Source organism: Stegodyphus dumicola, chromosome 4, assembly GCF_044657685.1.
Source record: "Stegodyphus dumicola isolate Sdum_Otavi_A_Nest chromosome 4, ASM4465768v1".
In the NCBI taxonomy this organism is placed as follows: domain Eukaryota; kingdom Metazoa; phylum Arthropoda; class Arachnida; order Araneae; family Eresidae; genus Stegodyphus; species Stegodyphus dumicola.
In genome coordinates, this window is record NC_140771.1 from 28818308 (window position 1) to 28832371 (window position 14064).

The following is a 14064-nucleotide window of genomic DNA, read 5'->3' on the forward strand; positions in this document are numbered from 1 at the left end:
TGAATGGGCCAGACAGCACTGCAGCAAGGGCGTGCCATTGGCAGGTCTAATGCTAATGGCTCAAGCCAAAATATTTCATTAAGAAATGAACTCAAAAACTGAGTGCACATATTGGACAGGTTGGTTAACCAAATTTAAAAATCGCCATGGTATAAGGCAATTAAAAATTTCAGGTAAAAAAGCTTCAGGTGATACTGAAGGTGCTGAACTAATGCCAGATAAATTCAACAAACTTTAATAGTAAAATGTTATCTCCACAATAAATTTACAGCGCTGATGAAACTAGTCTTTTTTGCGAAATACCTTGGCAACCTCTACATAAAAGGCTCCAACTAACGTCAAAGATTCCAAAGCAAAACTAACAATTTTAGCATGTGCAAATGCTGCAAGAATGCACAAGTGTAAACCTTTCATAATTGGAAAACATACACGACCTCAAGCATTTAAAGGAGTAAAGATTTTCCCTGTTATAGATCGAGCAAAGAAAAGAGCACAGGTGACACAAGCGTTAATGAATGATTGGTTTGAAAATCATTTCATACCTGAGGCTCGGCAACATTTGAATTCGTTTGGTTTATTTGATGAAGCAAAAACTGTCCTGATTGTAGACAACAGTTTGGTTCATACTTCACTTAAAGTTTTAGTGAAAGATAATGTATCCATATGATTCTTTCCTCAAAATTGTATGCCCATCATTCAACCTATGGATATCAGAATAGTGCGCGCCCTGAAATGCAGATATAAAGTAGCATTTTAAAAATCCATATTAAATTTCTTGAATAATGACAAGACTATTTAAGAATTTTTGAAATATTTTTGCATAAAATCTGCTGTGTGGAGTATCGGAAGATCACAAGAAGATGCGTTTTAAGATTCTTTCAAAAATGCTTGGCATAATTTATGGCCAGCTACCATATTTTATGGTAAGGATGATGAAGATGAAAGGCGCAAATTTGAATGTTTTCAGATATTGCAAACTAAAGATAAAATTTTCAATTAATGGATTTTGCAGAGAAATGTGGAAAAGCAGTAATAAATGAAGATGACATAACAGAAGTTTTTCATTGCGATGTTTCAGTGCCTCAATCATCAATCAATTAATGAATGACAAAATCTGTAGTATGGTTCAAGATCCAGAAAATACTGCTACCGATAATGAAGAAAGTGACAGAGAGCTGATTGAAAATGAAAAAAATTCACTTGACAAGTTGGTCAGAATTCTTGACATAGGAATCACAAGACTTGAACAATGGAAATTTATCACTGAACAAGAAATTATGTCTGCCTACTGAATTAAAGAGAAAGTATTAGCATAAAAAACAAAGCAACTTAAACAGCTTACACTGAAAGAAATGTTTAATAATGTAAAGAAATAAATATTAAGCTTTTTTTTTTTTTTTTTTTTTTTTTTTGTTAATTTTGATATCTTTTAAATCATAAATGCTTCATTATTTCACATCTTTAATTTTTTAATTTTATAATTTCTACATGCCATCTTACTAGATTTAAACTGATGATCTGGAAAAATCTCCAACCAAGAATTACATAAATCCCAACGAGTACAAATCTCAGACTTTTTATTGTATTTGTTAAAACTTGTTAAGAAATCTGCTTGCAAATTACCTAATCAAAATTTTTGTAAATCAGTTAATCTTCAAAATCACCTAATGTTCACAGTATTGCCAAATTTAGTGATACACAACAAAAGAATTTTGCTTGCAAATCACCAAACCAAATTTTTGTAAATCGGTTAATCTTCAAAATCACCTAACTGTTCATAGTATTGCCAAAGTTGGTGATACACAACAAAAGAATTCATATTTCAAAAGAAGAATACCTTGCCTTTGATGCATAAAAAGGGACAAATTTAAATGGTAACTTGACTGTCTCCTAAAATTATGCACTTTATAAATAAATTTTGCTAAACCTAATGAACTGGCAAAAATGTTTATAAAAACTACAAAATTCCAAAAAAAATTAATTTCAAACATTAAGACCACAAAGCTAGAATAATTTTTGGAAAAATTATGAAAATTTCTTAAAAGTTGGAAGGTACATAAAAGATATAATACTTAACTGAGAACAAGATAAAATAATGCAGATATACACAAAAATTAGTAACAATAACACAGTATCACAATCCAGAATAAATTTTACCTAAAGTACCAGTTGAACTGTACTGCAATTCATTTTTGGAATCCTGGGCGAGGTTTGTAGAATTGCCATTGAATTCATCTTCATTGTGTAATCGAGAAGTAATCCGCAGTTCTGAACGGGATCGTCTCTCTTCAACATCAAACCCTTTCTTATGGTGCTTTATGTGTCTTCTTCGACCATGTGGATAACTTTTGTGACTATCCTAAAAGTATGATGGAAAACTCTACAAAATTTGCTACAAATTTTCACTAACCAAAAATAGGCAAAATAACATTTATATACATAAATACCTTCAGCATTTCAACACTTTTCTCTACAGTCATTGGTGAATGAACTTCCAAATCCTTTGAATTAAAATCTCTGCTGTATGCCCCTTCCTTATTTACATCAAAAGTCAGAACTTCATGCAATTTTTCTTTTTTATCGTTAAGTGCTTCCTGAAATAAAAGAAATTATCTATTATATGAGCATATGAAATCTAATTCCCAATTTACAATTTATAGAGCTTTGAAGTCTAGTTTCTGGTTTTCAGACCTACTTTTAAGGATAACCTTTTAAGGATATACTTCTCATTAAGTTCTGCTCTCAGGGAAGCGGCAAGATGGCAGGCCTTAGGTACGAATTCTACCCATCTGCATCCGTCACTACAGATAACTGAGTCTTATACACTTGCCAGAAGGTCTTTCCATCATAAGTGGTAAGCTTTAGAAAGGGTTGAGCAGGCATAGATGAAAATTTAAAACCATGATAATTGCTTCTTTTTGTAACTGTGAATTTCTTTAAGCTGCCAACTTTTTTGGTAACAGTAGAAATTCTGTAATCGATTTGTAGTTCCAAAGCAGAAACTCTCCCTTTGATTTGTTGTTTGATAGAAGAAACTATTTCTCATTTGTTGTTTTACAGCAGTAACTCTTTCTCTGATTTGTTGCTTGGCAGCAGAAACCCTTTCTTCAGTTTCTCTAACTTTATTTTCAGCCCTATCTATTCTGCATTCCATAGCCTTGAATTTGTTTTCTATTATGGAGGTTATTTCCCTTTTCATTTCCTCTTCACCTACTTCAATCATTTCTTGAACTGATTTGATGGTTCCTTCCATCTCTTTCTTAACAGATTCTTGGCCTGCTTTCACCTTTTTTTTGAACTTTTTTCATAACTTTAACGGAATTGATGGTCCCTTACATCTTTTTTTTTTTTGGAACGCAGCAAAGGCAGACACCAACTGCTTTAGCTACTCATCCATTGCTCTTGTCACTGGCATTAAACCCCACTTCTGACACCAAAAATTGTTGCTTGCGTACGGGTTTGTATTGGACTGAGTTTACACAGAACCAATGACAGCTTGATAAAATTTATTTTACTAAAAGAAACAGTTTACAGTTCTGGAACGTTCCACAAAAATAATTGCACAGCTCTTCTCAGTATCACAGAACACAATCAGTAATTACACTTCAAACTACTACAATGCAATGCAAAATGCATCAAAAGAGAAAACCTTACATGGAGATAATCTCAATACACCAAAGTCAACTCTAAACTCAAAAACTGACAGCAGATGCTCCCTCTGGTTTTGCATAGGTTTCCCGCAGCAACCTTCCACTTATCATAATTACTGAATGATAAGTGGAAGGTTGCTGCGGCAGGAAGCAACCTTCCACTTACCATTCAGTAATTATGATAGTGGAAGGCATATGAGGGCCAGATATGGTTACAGTTACATAAATATTATTATTACGATACCAATTACAGTTATACAGGGACTGGACCAAAATGTCACCAAATGGTGTTTGGTCACCAATGGTCACAAGTTTGGTGGCTTTTAGTGATTTCTCGGAAAATTTGGCATTCTAAATTGATTGAAAAAAAAAAAAAAAAAAGCCACTGCCAGCTTGGTGATATCTTGCCAATTTAGCAAGATAGCCTTAATGTGAAATACACTCGATCCCTGTATTCTTATTTTTCTGGCAGAGCTTCATCTTCTTAAAGCGGGCATTTTTAACGTTTTGCATGTTACCTTTATTTAAAATATCACGTTCTTCCCACTTAAACCATAAAATTGAATTTAACAGCAATATCCAAAAATAATTTTTAAATGAGCACATCTTAAGAATTTCCGATACACCGTCTCTAACACTGAAGATAAAAAAAATTCTTTTTTTCCTCCCCCCTGTACAATGTTGAGTTTGTTAATTAAAAATTCGTTAAAGTCTTACAAAATATGAAATAGATAATAAAACAAATTCCAAATTAGGGCTTCCAGATGCCCTTGTTCGGTGGAGGATCATGTTATTTAAAATTTGATGACTCTATGTACCGTTGTTTTATCACAATGCGAGAAACATACATTTATGCAAATTCTTCATAATTTAATTTTTTAAAATATAATATAAGGCTGTAATATTTGGTGGCAAGAGTTTGAAAAATGAACCGATACTTATAGTGAATCAAAGCAAAATGCTAAAATGAAATTAATATTCCTTCTGGACATATTGCCCATTCGGACTAAAAAAAAAAAAAAAATTTCACATATAATTTCTTTAAAATTATTTACATACATTTAAAATTTTTAACGATATGATTTTACAAGGTTTTTGCTGCTTCACAAAAATTCCGTAATGTTTATCCTCTTTTCTGTTTTCCCTTTGTACTGACATTTTTGTTGTGCATAAATTTATTTAGAATATAATTGTTTTGAATTCAATTCAGACCAATGTTCACATAGTCCAAATTTAATGGAAAAATTAGAAAGGGAAACATGTAAACCAAAAAAATCAATGACCACAGAATTCTCTAATCCACCGAACCCTCGGTTCCAAGATTTGGAGATTGCTCTAGTATTGCAATTTAATCCAAAATATAAATCACAGCAATTAATCAAAAAGTACTAAAATTTAACACTTTATCCATAATGAGAAATTATAAGAACATTGTTTACTTTTCTAGAAATGTAGAAATAAAGTATGAAATAATTTAAGTACAAGAATTTCACTTACATCATTTTCAAAGTTGACAGAAGAATCAACTGGTACAACCTGGAGACTATCTTTTATTACAGAATGAGATAACATTGGTTCCTCATCTGTTGTCATTAAGTCTTTTAAATGTGAATCTGTCTTAAATGACATAAAAGTTTCCCTTTCCTGAAATCAAACAAATTTATGCACAAATTATGGCTAATCACACATTTATTTACATTATTTCAATAAAAATTTCAGAGGTCAAATACAAGCAGAGCATTTACAAAGTTTTAACACTGACTCATAACATATAAAGATTCGAAAAAGTTAATTTTATTCGTGTTTAGCCTTCTATATGCATTCATAATATGTAATAACATCTATAATGTTAACAGAGCTTCTGGAGATCTGAGAAATTCACTGTTAGAACATTCTTTCACTCCTCGTTATGTTTCATGAATTTCAGAAATAAAAGTGCTTTATTAAAGTGAAATTTCATTCTAGGAAACGTAAAATTTACCACTAATGTCTAATCTGGTCAGTAAAAAGATAAGAAAAGCAATACATTTTCCCAACAAAGTCATATAAGACAGTTAATTATGCAAAGGAAATTTTATTGCTTCACAGTTTTAAAATCCATGAGAGAACATATCAGCTGCTGAAAATCAAACACAAAACTTCATTTACATATCTTTCTAAAAATAGATGATATTTTAGGAAGCTGTGATGTGTTGCTAATCAATGCTGTCATTGTTTGCAGCTCTGCTAGGATTAGTAGAAAAAATTTAGTCTTAAATTTCTGTACACATTCTGTCTATAATAATAAAAGAAAGAAAGTGTCTGTGTGTCTACCACACTGCAATGAAACAGGATCAAAGCAAAAAATTTGGCACACAGATTGTTTGGATAGGATAATGCCATTTAAACAGACTTTTTAAAAATTAGATCTGAATTCTTTTTATGTATGTTGAAATGACTTTCTTTTTCGTGATTCATTTGCACATATCTCTATTTAATGAGCAAAGTAATATTCTTACAAATTCACTGTTTGCACCACTGGATGCTGTGGAAAAGATTCTTTTAAATAAAACATTTCCTGAATCTCTAATACATTTTTATCATGTTTTGTTGATTTTTCAATAATTATTTTAAAACCATACCTGTTAGAAAATTCTGAATTAAAATTAAAGATTACACAAAAAATTCTTCATCTTGTTATAGAATAAGAATAATAAAAAAATAAATTAGGTAATTTCTAAACTTTTTATAGAAACAGCACTATGATTTCAATCAGAAGTTTTCCCCTTCCTGATATTTGGTTGCTTGGAATAATGAATGACATGAGTATATCTAAAATAACAATGACATGTACTATATGTAGCATTTTCTTTCTTACACTTTTATCATCCCTTGAAATATTAACATTATTTTAAGGAACGATAAAAGTGTGGCATGTAAGAGCGATCATGAAGAATTGGTTTAAACTTCTTTCAGCCATCTTTAAATTAAAATCTATTGCAGTGAATAGTTCCATGGTTTTATTTTAGCCACATATGATCAAGACGAGAAGGAAGTTTAAAAAATATTTTTTTTACTAGTTAGTTCATTTATTTAAAATAATATTTTTTTAATTACATATATTTTATTACTTTTCAATTTTCAGTATTAACTCTGCCCCTCCTCCTATAATTTGTGACTTTTTCTAATACTTAGAATTTTGTATGGAAATAGCTTCCTCTGTTTCAGAAATGCAAAGAATGTGCATACTGCTACTGATTAATAAGAAAGAGCATAAAGTATGCCCTTACAACATCTTAATTCCTTAAATCATTCACATATACTTTTTACATAATTATTTGATGCAAAAGCTTCAAATGAAAATAACATAAATATTAAAATTTTTTATTGAACAAAATAATACTAACAAATAAATGCACTTACCACATAGCTAGATAAAGAATGCGATTCTCTAACATTTGCTTCATAAGATGATTTGTCATTTAAATGCAAAGGATATTCTAAAGAAAACAGTAATTAGTTACAAATTAAAAATTAAATTAGCATTTTTAACACGTATGATTTGAGATTTATATACTTTATATTCTTAAGAAATCTATATGAAAATTTCAAGTTGATTAATTTATCTCACATATCTGATGTCGCAGACATTTGTGATGCCATGTAATATGCTAAAATGAAGAAGAAACAAAATCTAAATTTACAAAATGCTTCAACATTAGAATTTTCCCAATGATATTTTAACCTTCCATACCTTTTACGTTATGCCCAACCAAACATTACATCAAAATTTCTGGCTTTTATCCTAAATTACAATGATAATGTCTCATAAAATTAGTAATTTTCATACAGTAAATTTAAAACAAAGTTGCTCAGTAAGTTCAGTTTCAGCAATGAAACGATATATTTGCTCATAAAAATACGCAATATTTTGATACACTCAAGATTTAAATTTGTTGTCCAATAATTTCTCCAATCCCAACTGTTGCTGCCTATTAATATATTTAAGGTAATGTTAAAATACTCTAAATTAAATTTTTTGGCCTTTTAACTCTGATCATCTTAATCAATTCATACAAGACTATATTAGTACAATCAAGATTCTACAAAAATGGTTTAGACATTTCCTTGATGGTTCAAACATTTATTTTAACTCCCTGAATGACACAGCTTTTTGAACCTGCTTATGAATAACTGTAGTTAAACGGCATTTATTAGCAAAATTTATAAATTAATTATTTTAGTTTCTACTTTCATAAACTTTCATTCATTATGATAGCATTTTGATCAATTTAAAAATAAGAAAACTAAATAATTTAAATTATAAGTTAATTTACATTGCTACCCCCCTCCCCAAAATGGACAGTTCTGTATCTCTCGTTCTACTGGGCTGACTGACAATATTCAAATTACGTTTTTCATGTCTCGAAAGCACAACTTAGGATATATATTAGATTTATATATAGCATTATTCTAGTATAGTTATTTTGACACAAAATTGGACTTTTTCTGAAATGACATGATCACTTTTGTTCCATATTTCAATTCTATGACTCAAATTATGTCTAAAATTTAAATTTTGTAAAATTTGGTGTGAAATTTATGGAAAAATTCAAAACTTTATCTTGGCGTATTTTTTCAGTTTGCACCAAGAATAATTCACTTGGAGAACTTCTTAATATATGGCAAACTATTTTCCTTTCCCTTCCATTGTGCAAGAGCAGAAAAAAGGTCACATTGTTTCTACCTTTTTAAATTGTGCATGAGCGGAAAAAAAGTGACATTTTTCTTACTTTCAAATAAATTTAACAAAGTGCCTAAACCACATTTTATCTTGCTATCACTTTCAACAAATATGCCAAATTTCAAAATGTGCCAATATATGAATTCATGTATATCTTTGGAAATTTTGAATAAAAAATTAGAAATACATCTACTAAGATGATGGTTAAAAATTTTATAGGTTATAATTCGAAATGTTTTTCCAAAAATTTATAAAAATTATTTAAAAATACAAATTTGTCTGGCCACTTTGGAATTAGGAAAACAGTTCAACAAGGTTGTGAAGTAGAGTATTTTCCACAGTTACAAAAGTTCATATGTCAGGTCATGCCATACTTGCCAGTTAAGTAACAACATTAATTATAGCTCTGGTGGGTATTTGAAAGATATATAAAAGTAACATTATCAAACAAATTAGTTGGGATCAACTAGTTGGGCCCATTTCCCCACAGTGAAATACATAAAATCATTTCTCTAAATGGGTTGAAACAGTCCCTCTGAGAAGAGCCTCAGCTAAAGTAGATTCAGTTTTAAATAAATATGTCTTAAAATACGGAGCTGAGTTAATATTAATTTCCGACAATGGTAAGCAATTTGTTAGGCAAATATTTAAAAAACTATGTGCAGGACTTAGCATACCCCCCCCTAATGGTACCTTTATCGACCACAATCAAATCTAGTAGAATGAGTGAATAAGAATATAGTAAAAATCATACTTTATTATGAGAAAAGCCATCACAAGCACTGGGATAGCAAGCTCAATGAATGAGCCCATGCATTACGAACAGTGAAGCATGATACTGCAAGAAAAATCCAGAAAAACTGTTCTCCGGCCTCAGAATAAATGCCGTTGCCAACAGGATGAACCAACAAATATGTACGACGATACTCTTCAAATTGACAAACCTAATCACTCACATCTCCAAACAGCAGCAATTCCTGCCTAGTTAATTACGCCGCTATACAAATTATTCTTTGGACAGAAGACAGCCCCGGAATTCCAAATGAAAAATATCCAAAAGACGAAGAAGTTAAAAATTCAGACTGGGCAATGGAGTAAAAAAAAAGATGAATTATGATAAGAATTGGAGAGAAGTCAATTATAAAGTGGGAGATCAAATGTTAAACATTCCCTATCATCAACAAGCAAAGAAGAGATTGCCAGATTTTGTCTTCGATTTCAAGGGCCAATTAGGGAAGCCATGGTATATTTGAAAGATAAAGATGGGGAACAATTAGTGCCAAATATGAACCTAATTAAACCTTATTACAATTGAATTAAAATGCAAATTTTTAAAGATATTTTACAGGAAACTCAATTGGATAATACAAATGCCACAAAGAATAGCAAAGGCGAGCAAAAATCTATGGAAGTGCAAATGCCATATAGAGAAAGAAATGCAACTGTGAATATACAGGAACGCATAAAGAAACCTCGGAAGTGAACAGAAGCAAGAAAGGCCAAGATGCAATGAATCTAAGAGGCAACACGATCTATCAAAGAAGAGCCAAGTTATGCAAAAACTCTGAAGGAAAGTTCCAGCAGCAGACCCAAAGTATGGAAAGGATCCAACATCAAGACAGCTAAGGAACAAGCAGCAATGCGAACAAGCCTCGGAGACTCCAAAGAAAGTCAGCATTCTCAAGGGCCTGAACTACAGAAGGAAGGATCACTGCGGGATTTAAGTGAAGAGACTACCTAACCCATCTAAAAATCCTCAACTTCAGGGGGGGGGAATGCAAAGGTTCCGAGAAAGTGCCAAGAAGAGAAGCTGTGGAGCAGAGGGAGAATCACAGCTGCTAAAGGGTTCAAGTTGGACAAATAAAGGAGTGACTTTACAAGGAGAAGAATGGAAGGGTATAAAAGATAGAAAAGATAAGTGCAATTTTCTTTTTCTTTTAGTAAAGTTCAGTTTTATTTTATATCCAGAAGGACTAGTTGCTATATTCTTTTAAGTTTTACCTCAAATGAGGTTATTTTAGTTCATTTAAAGAGCAAAAAGCCTTGGAAGTTAAAATTGTATTCTAATGCAATGTGGTTTTAGTCTAAGAGACTGTTACCAGGAAAAGTGAATGAAAATGTTAAAAATGTCAAAGCAACTCATGTATCTCAATGTAAAGTGCAAGCTGAATTCTACTAAAAATATTTATTCACTGCATTATATCTTATGTTTGTCTTGTGAAAAGTATCAGCAAATATATAAAGTAAGACTTGCATAGCTATAAGAATTAACTGTATTGTATGAATGAGACGTTTATGTGCAAGGCAGCAAAACTCATAGAAATTAAGCTAAAAGAAAAGCTACCTGGTTGCATAAGTTAGGCTCTCCAGCCAATACTCAAGTTTAAATCATGCTCTTTTTAGCACATTAGGTGCAGTTTGGAGAACAGGGTGTCTTTGAGGTAATCAAGTACTGCTAATATATTGGTTATCAGTTAGCTTGCAGTGTTTTCAAACATGCATAGAAAAGACACCGTCTCGATGTTACACTTCATTTCTTCTAGGGCAGCAATGGGGGAAGAAATTTAATTGTGGAATGAAAGTGGAGATAAAATTAAATGAAATGTTTTTATATATCATTTATCATTTATATATCATTTATATATCATTTATATATCATTTTTATATCATTTTATATCATTTTTATATATCATTTATATATCATTTTGTAAAGTATTTTCTAAAGTCTTTTTCTATCCAGATATTCTGGAAAGTTGTGAGCTGCCAAAAAGTTGCACCTCAAGATGAAGAATGCAGATCATTTGTAACACAAATTTGTCTTTATACTTTTTTTACACTTACATTACTCTGATATTACTGTAAGAGGTTGGCTCTTAAAAGTTTAGGTAGTTAGATAGTTAAAATTTAAGTTCTTTATAATGAGACCATTAAGGACCTCTTTTTCATGTACTTAAATTCTGAGGGAAAGATAAGGGGATTTAATTAGTTTAATTAACAGTTAATTTTTAGTTAAAGAAAATTTTCTGTCAGTCTCATTTTTCACCCATCCTTTCCTGACAAAATGCTAATAAACTAGTATATGTGTATTCAAATTATGGTAGAAAAAAGTACTATTTCGGAAAAGGTTTTGGAAGGTGATTTTAGAGCACATTATACCTACTTGAAGGTCATGTGGTTATTTTGAATTACTAGTGTTTGATCCTGTGAAGTTGAGTGCCTCAAGCTATTATGCTTGTTTTTGCCGACTTCTACAAGTCAGAGCCATCTGTACATTAATTTATCCTGTGAGCTGTTAGGCTAATTTAATACATTTTAATTTAAGTTCAACATTACCTGTTTAAGTCAGAAGTGTTCACTTTATGTAAGCCCAAGTGGAGCCCTCTGTGCAACTATATAGATTAAATAAAAGGTTGTTTACACTCTTCTTCTGACTTTTTAGTTGTACTAAGACCTGAGGATAATTCCTCATACAGTCTTCTACAGCTCGTTAGTTTGTGCTACCCAGGAATACAAGACTCTATAAGGCCAAACACAAGAATTTATGATTGCATAGTAAAAACACATTTGCAGTTGTTATTAAAAAATAGGACAAACTGCCATTTTAATCAAAATGATAAGCTGATCAGGCAACATCAAGCAAACAGTACTGTTCTCTTCAAAATAACCTATAATCATATATATAGTTAGCCTAATTAATAATAAAACTTTAACAATCAGGAATTTAAAATTTAGCTTAAATTTTCTCTTGTTTCAAAGATCTGAGATCTGAATTTAAAATACACTTGTTGATCAAATCATGATATAGCTTACCTGAGCAGTAGGCTAGTTCTTGTTCACTATTAAAAAGAAAGAAAATAATATAAATAATTAATATAAAATTATTGTGCATGCTTCCATGATAAAAATGAAAAACAGTAAAAAGTATTACAAATAAAAAAAATGTACACATCAATTACTTATTAGAAAAAAAATCACATTTAGTGATACAATAATCAAGTCAGATTTATAATTGTTACGAAGCGAATAACGATATGAATGCGTAGTTCGAAAGGCGAGTAATAACTTGACGATTCTTGTTCAAATGCTAATTTTGTTTCGACGAGTTTGCATCAGTGGACGATTTGACAAAATACATGATGATATCTTTCATTTATATTTAATGAAAGCACCAAAATATATCACAGTAATACAGATACATCGCAACGGCGAACCACAGTTACATAATGTAAAAACACAGAAGAATTCTTTTGGCGCAACAGCACCCTCTATACTATGAAAAGTTCTATTAATAATAAACCTTTGGTGATTTAAATCACCAGTATTTTGATTTATACAGCAATGTACACTTTTCTTTAGTATGCAAAAAAGTGCCTCTGTGGATTTATCAAGTAACACTTGCAACAAGAAATCCAATTAATGCACAAACTATATTTGTATTGTTAATTGCAAATCTCTTTTCAAAAAAATTATACATTTCATGAATTGAAATTAAACAAAATCAAAATCTCCCAGCATTAAATATAATGTCGGCAAATGAGATAATGCTTAAATTACAAAAAGAAAGAAATAATCCTAGACACATAATCAACAAGCAGCAGGTTCGAGAGACCCTAGATGTTCCCATATCAACCAGAACCAAGTGGCATCATGGTTTGGGGCGCAATTGCATATAATTCTAGGTCACCTCCAGTTCGTAATCAGGGCACTATGACGGCCCAACGATACGTGGACGATGTGCTGCAGCCAGTGACATTCCCCTACCCTTTACCTCAATGCCCTTTATCAGCATGAATACCCAACCACACACTGCTCGCATCAGCCAACGTGCTTTGCAAAGTGTACAGATGGTTCCCTGGCCACCATTCTCTCCTGATCTCTCACCAATCGAATACATCTGGGATGTGATTGGATGCCATTTGCAGACCATACCATTGCTGCGTTCAGAAGACGAACTGTGGCAAATGATGGTGCTATGAGGAATGTTGAACCATTCCTCAGGAAACCATCCATAGTCTCATTGACTCTGTACCTAGATGTGTTGCTTCGTGTATCACCGTCCAAGGTGGTCCTACAACCTACTTAGCCGATGCTTTTCTCGCTCTGTATTACACATATCATTTCGAAATAAAGATCACATATTGTCCGTCACACACTGTCTCTGTTTTCCAAGTTTCATCATGTTTTGACCATTCCTTCTTGGTGTTGCATTTTCAGTGTTGGGTAGTTACGAAAGACAATAATGTTTGATTAAATCATATTTCAGATTTTGGGTAGTAAAATTAACTTCAAAAAGAGAATTAAAAAAATGATAGACTATGCAATATTTTACCATAATCATTACTGTTCGTTCACAAACATATTCACATTTAATACAGTCAAAAGTCGTTAATCCGGACTCGTCGGGACTTCGGCGATTCCGGATTATCGATTTTTCCGGATTATAGATCATCAGTTTAAATCGCGTAAGATGGCATGCACAAATTCTAAAATTAAAAATATGAAACCGTAATTTATGAAATAAAGAACAATTATGATCTAAAAGGTATCAAAATTTACAAAAAAAGCTTAATATTTATTTGTTTACTTTATTAAACATTTCTTTCAATGTAAGTTGTTTAAGTTGCTTCGTTTTATGTGATAATACTTTCCCTTTAATTCTATAAACAGACATAATTTTTTGTTGAGTTACAA

General features: G+C 31.4%; 1 protein-coding gene across 3 annotated transcripts in view; it reads right to left on the reverse strand.

Moving 5' to 3' along the window:
- LOC118183720 (protein FAM13A-like) overlaps positions 1-14064 on the reverse strand; it is a 109433-nt gene that overhangs the window by 50489 nt on the left and 44880 nt on the right. For all 3 annotated transcript variants that reach the window (XM_085814639.1, XM_035353314.2, XM_035353317.2), the window contains 5 exons: positions 12184-12209; positions 7053-7129; positions 5148-5294; positions 2448-2594; positions 2158-2359 (listed from right to left, as the gene is read on the reverse strand). In XM_085814639.1, coding sequence (XP_085670765.1) covers positions 2158-2359; positions 2448-2594; positions 5148-5294; positions 7053-7129; positions 12184-12209 — 599 coding nt within the window. The remainder of the gene's footprint in view (positions 1-2157; positions 2360-2447; positions 2595-5147; positions 5295-7052; positions 7130-12183; positions 12210-14064) is intronic.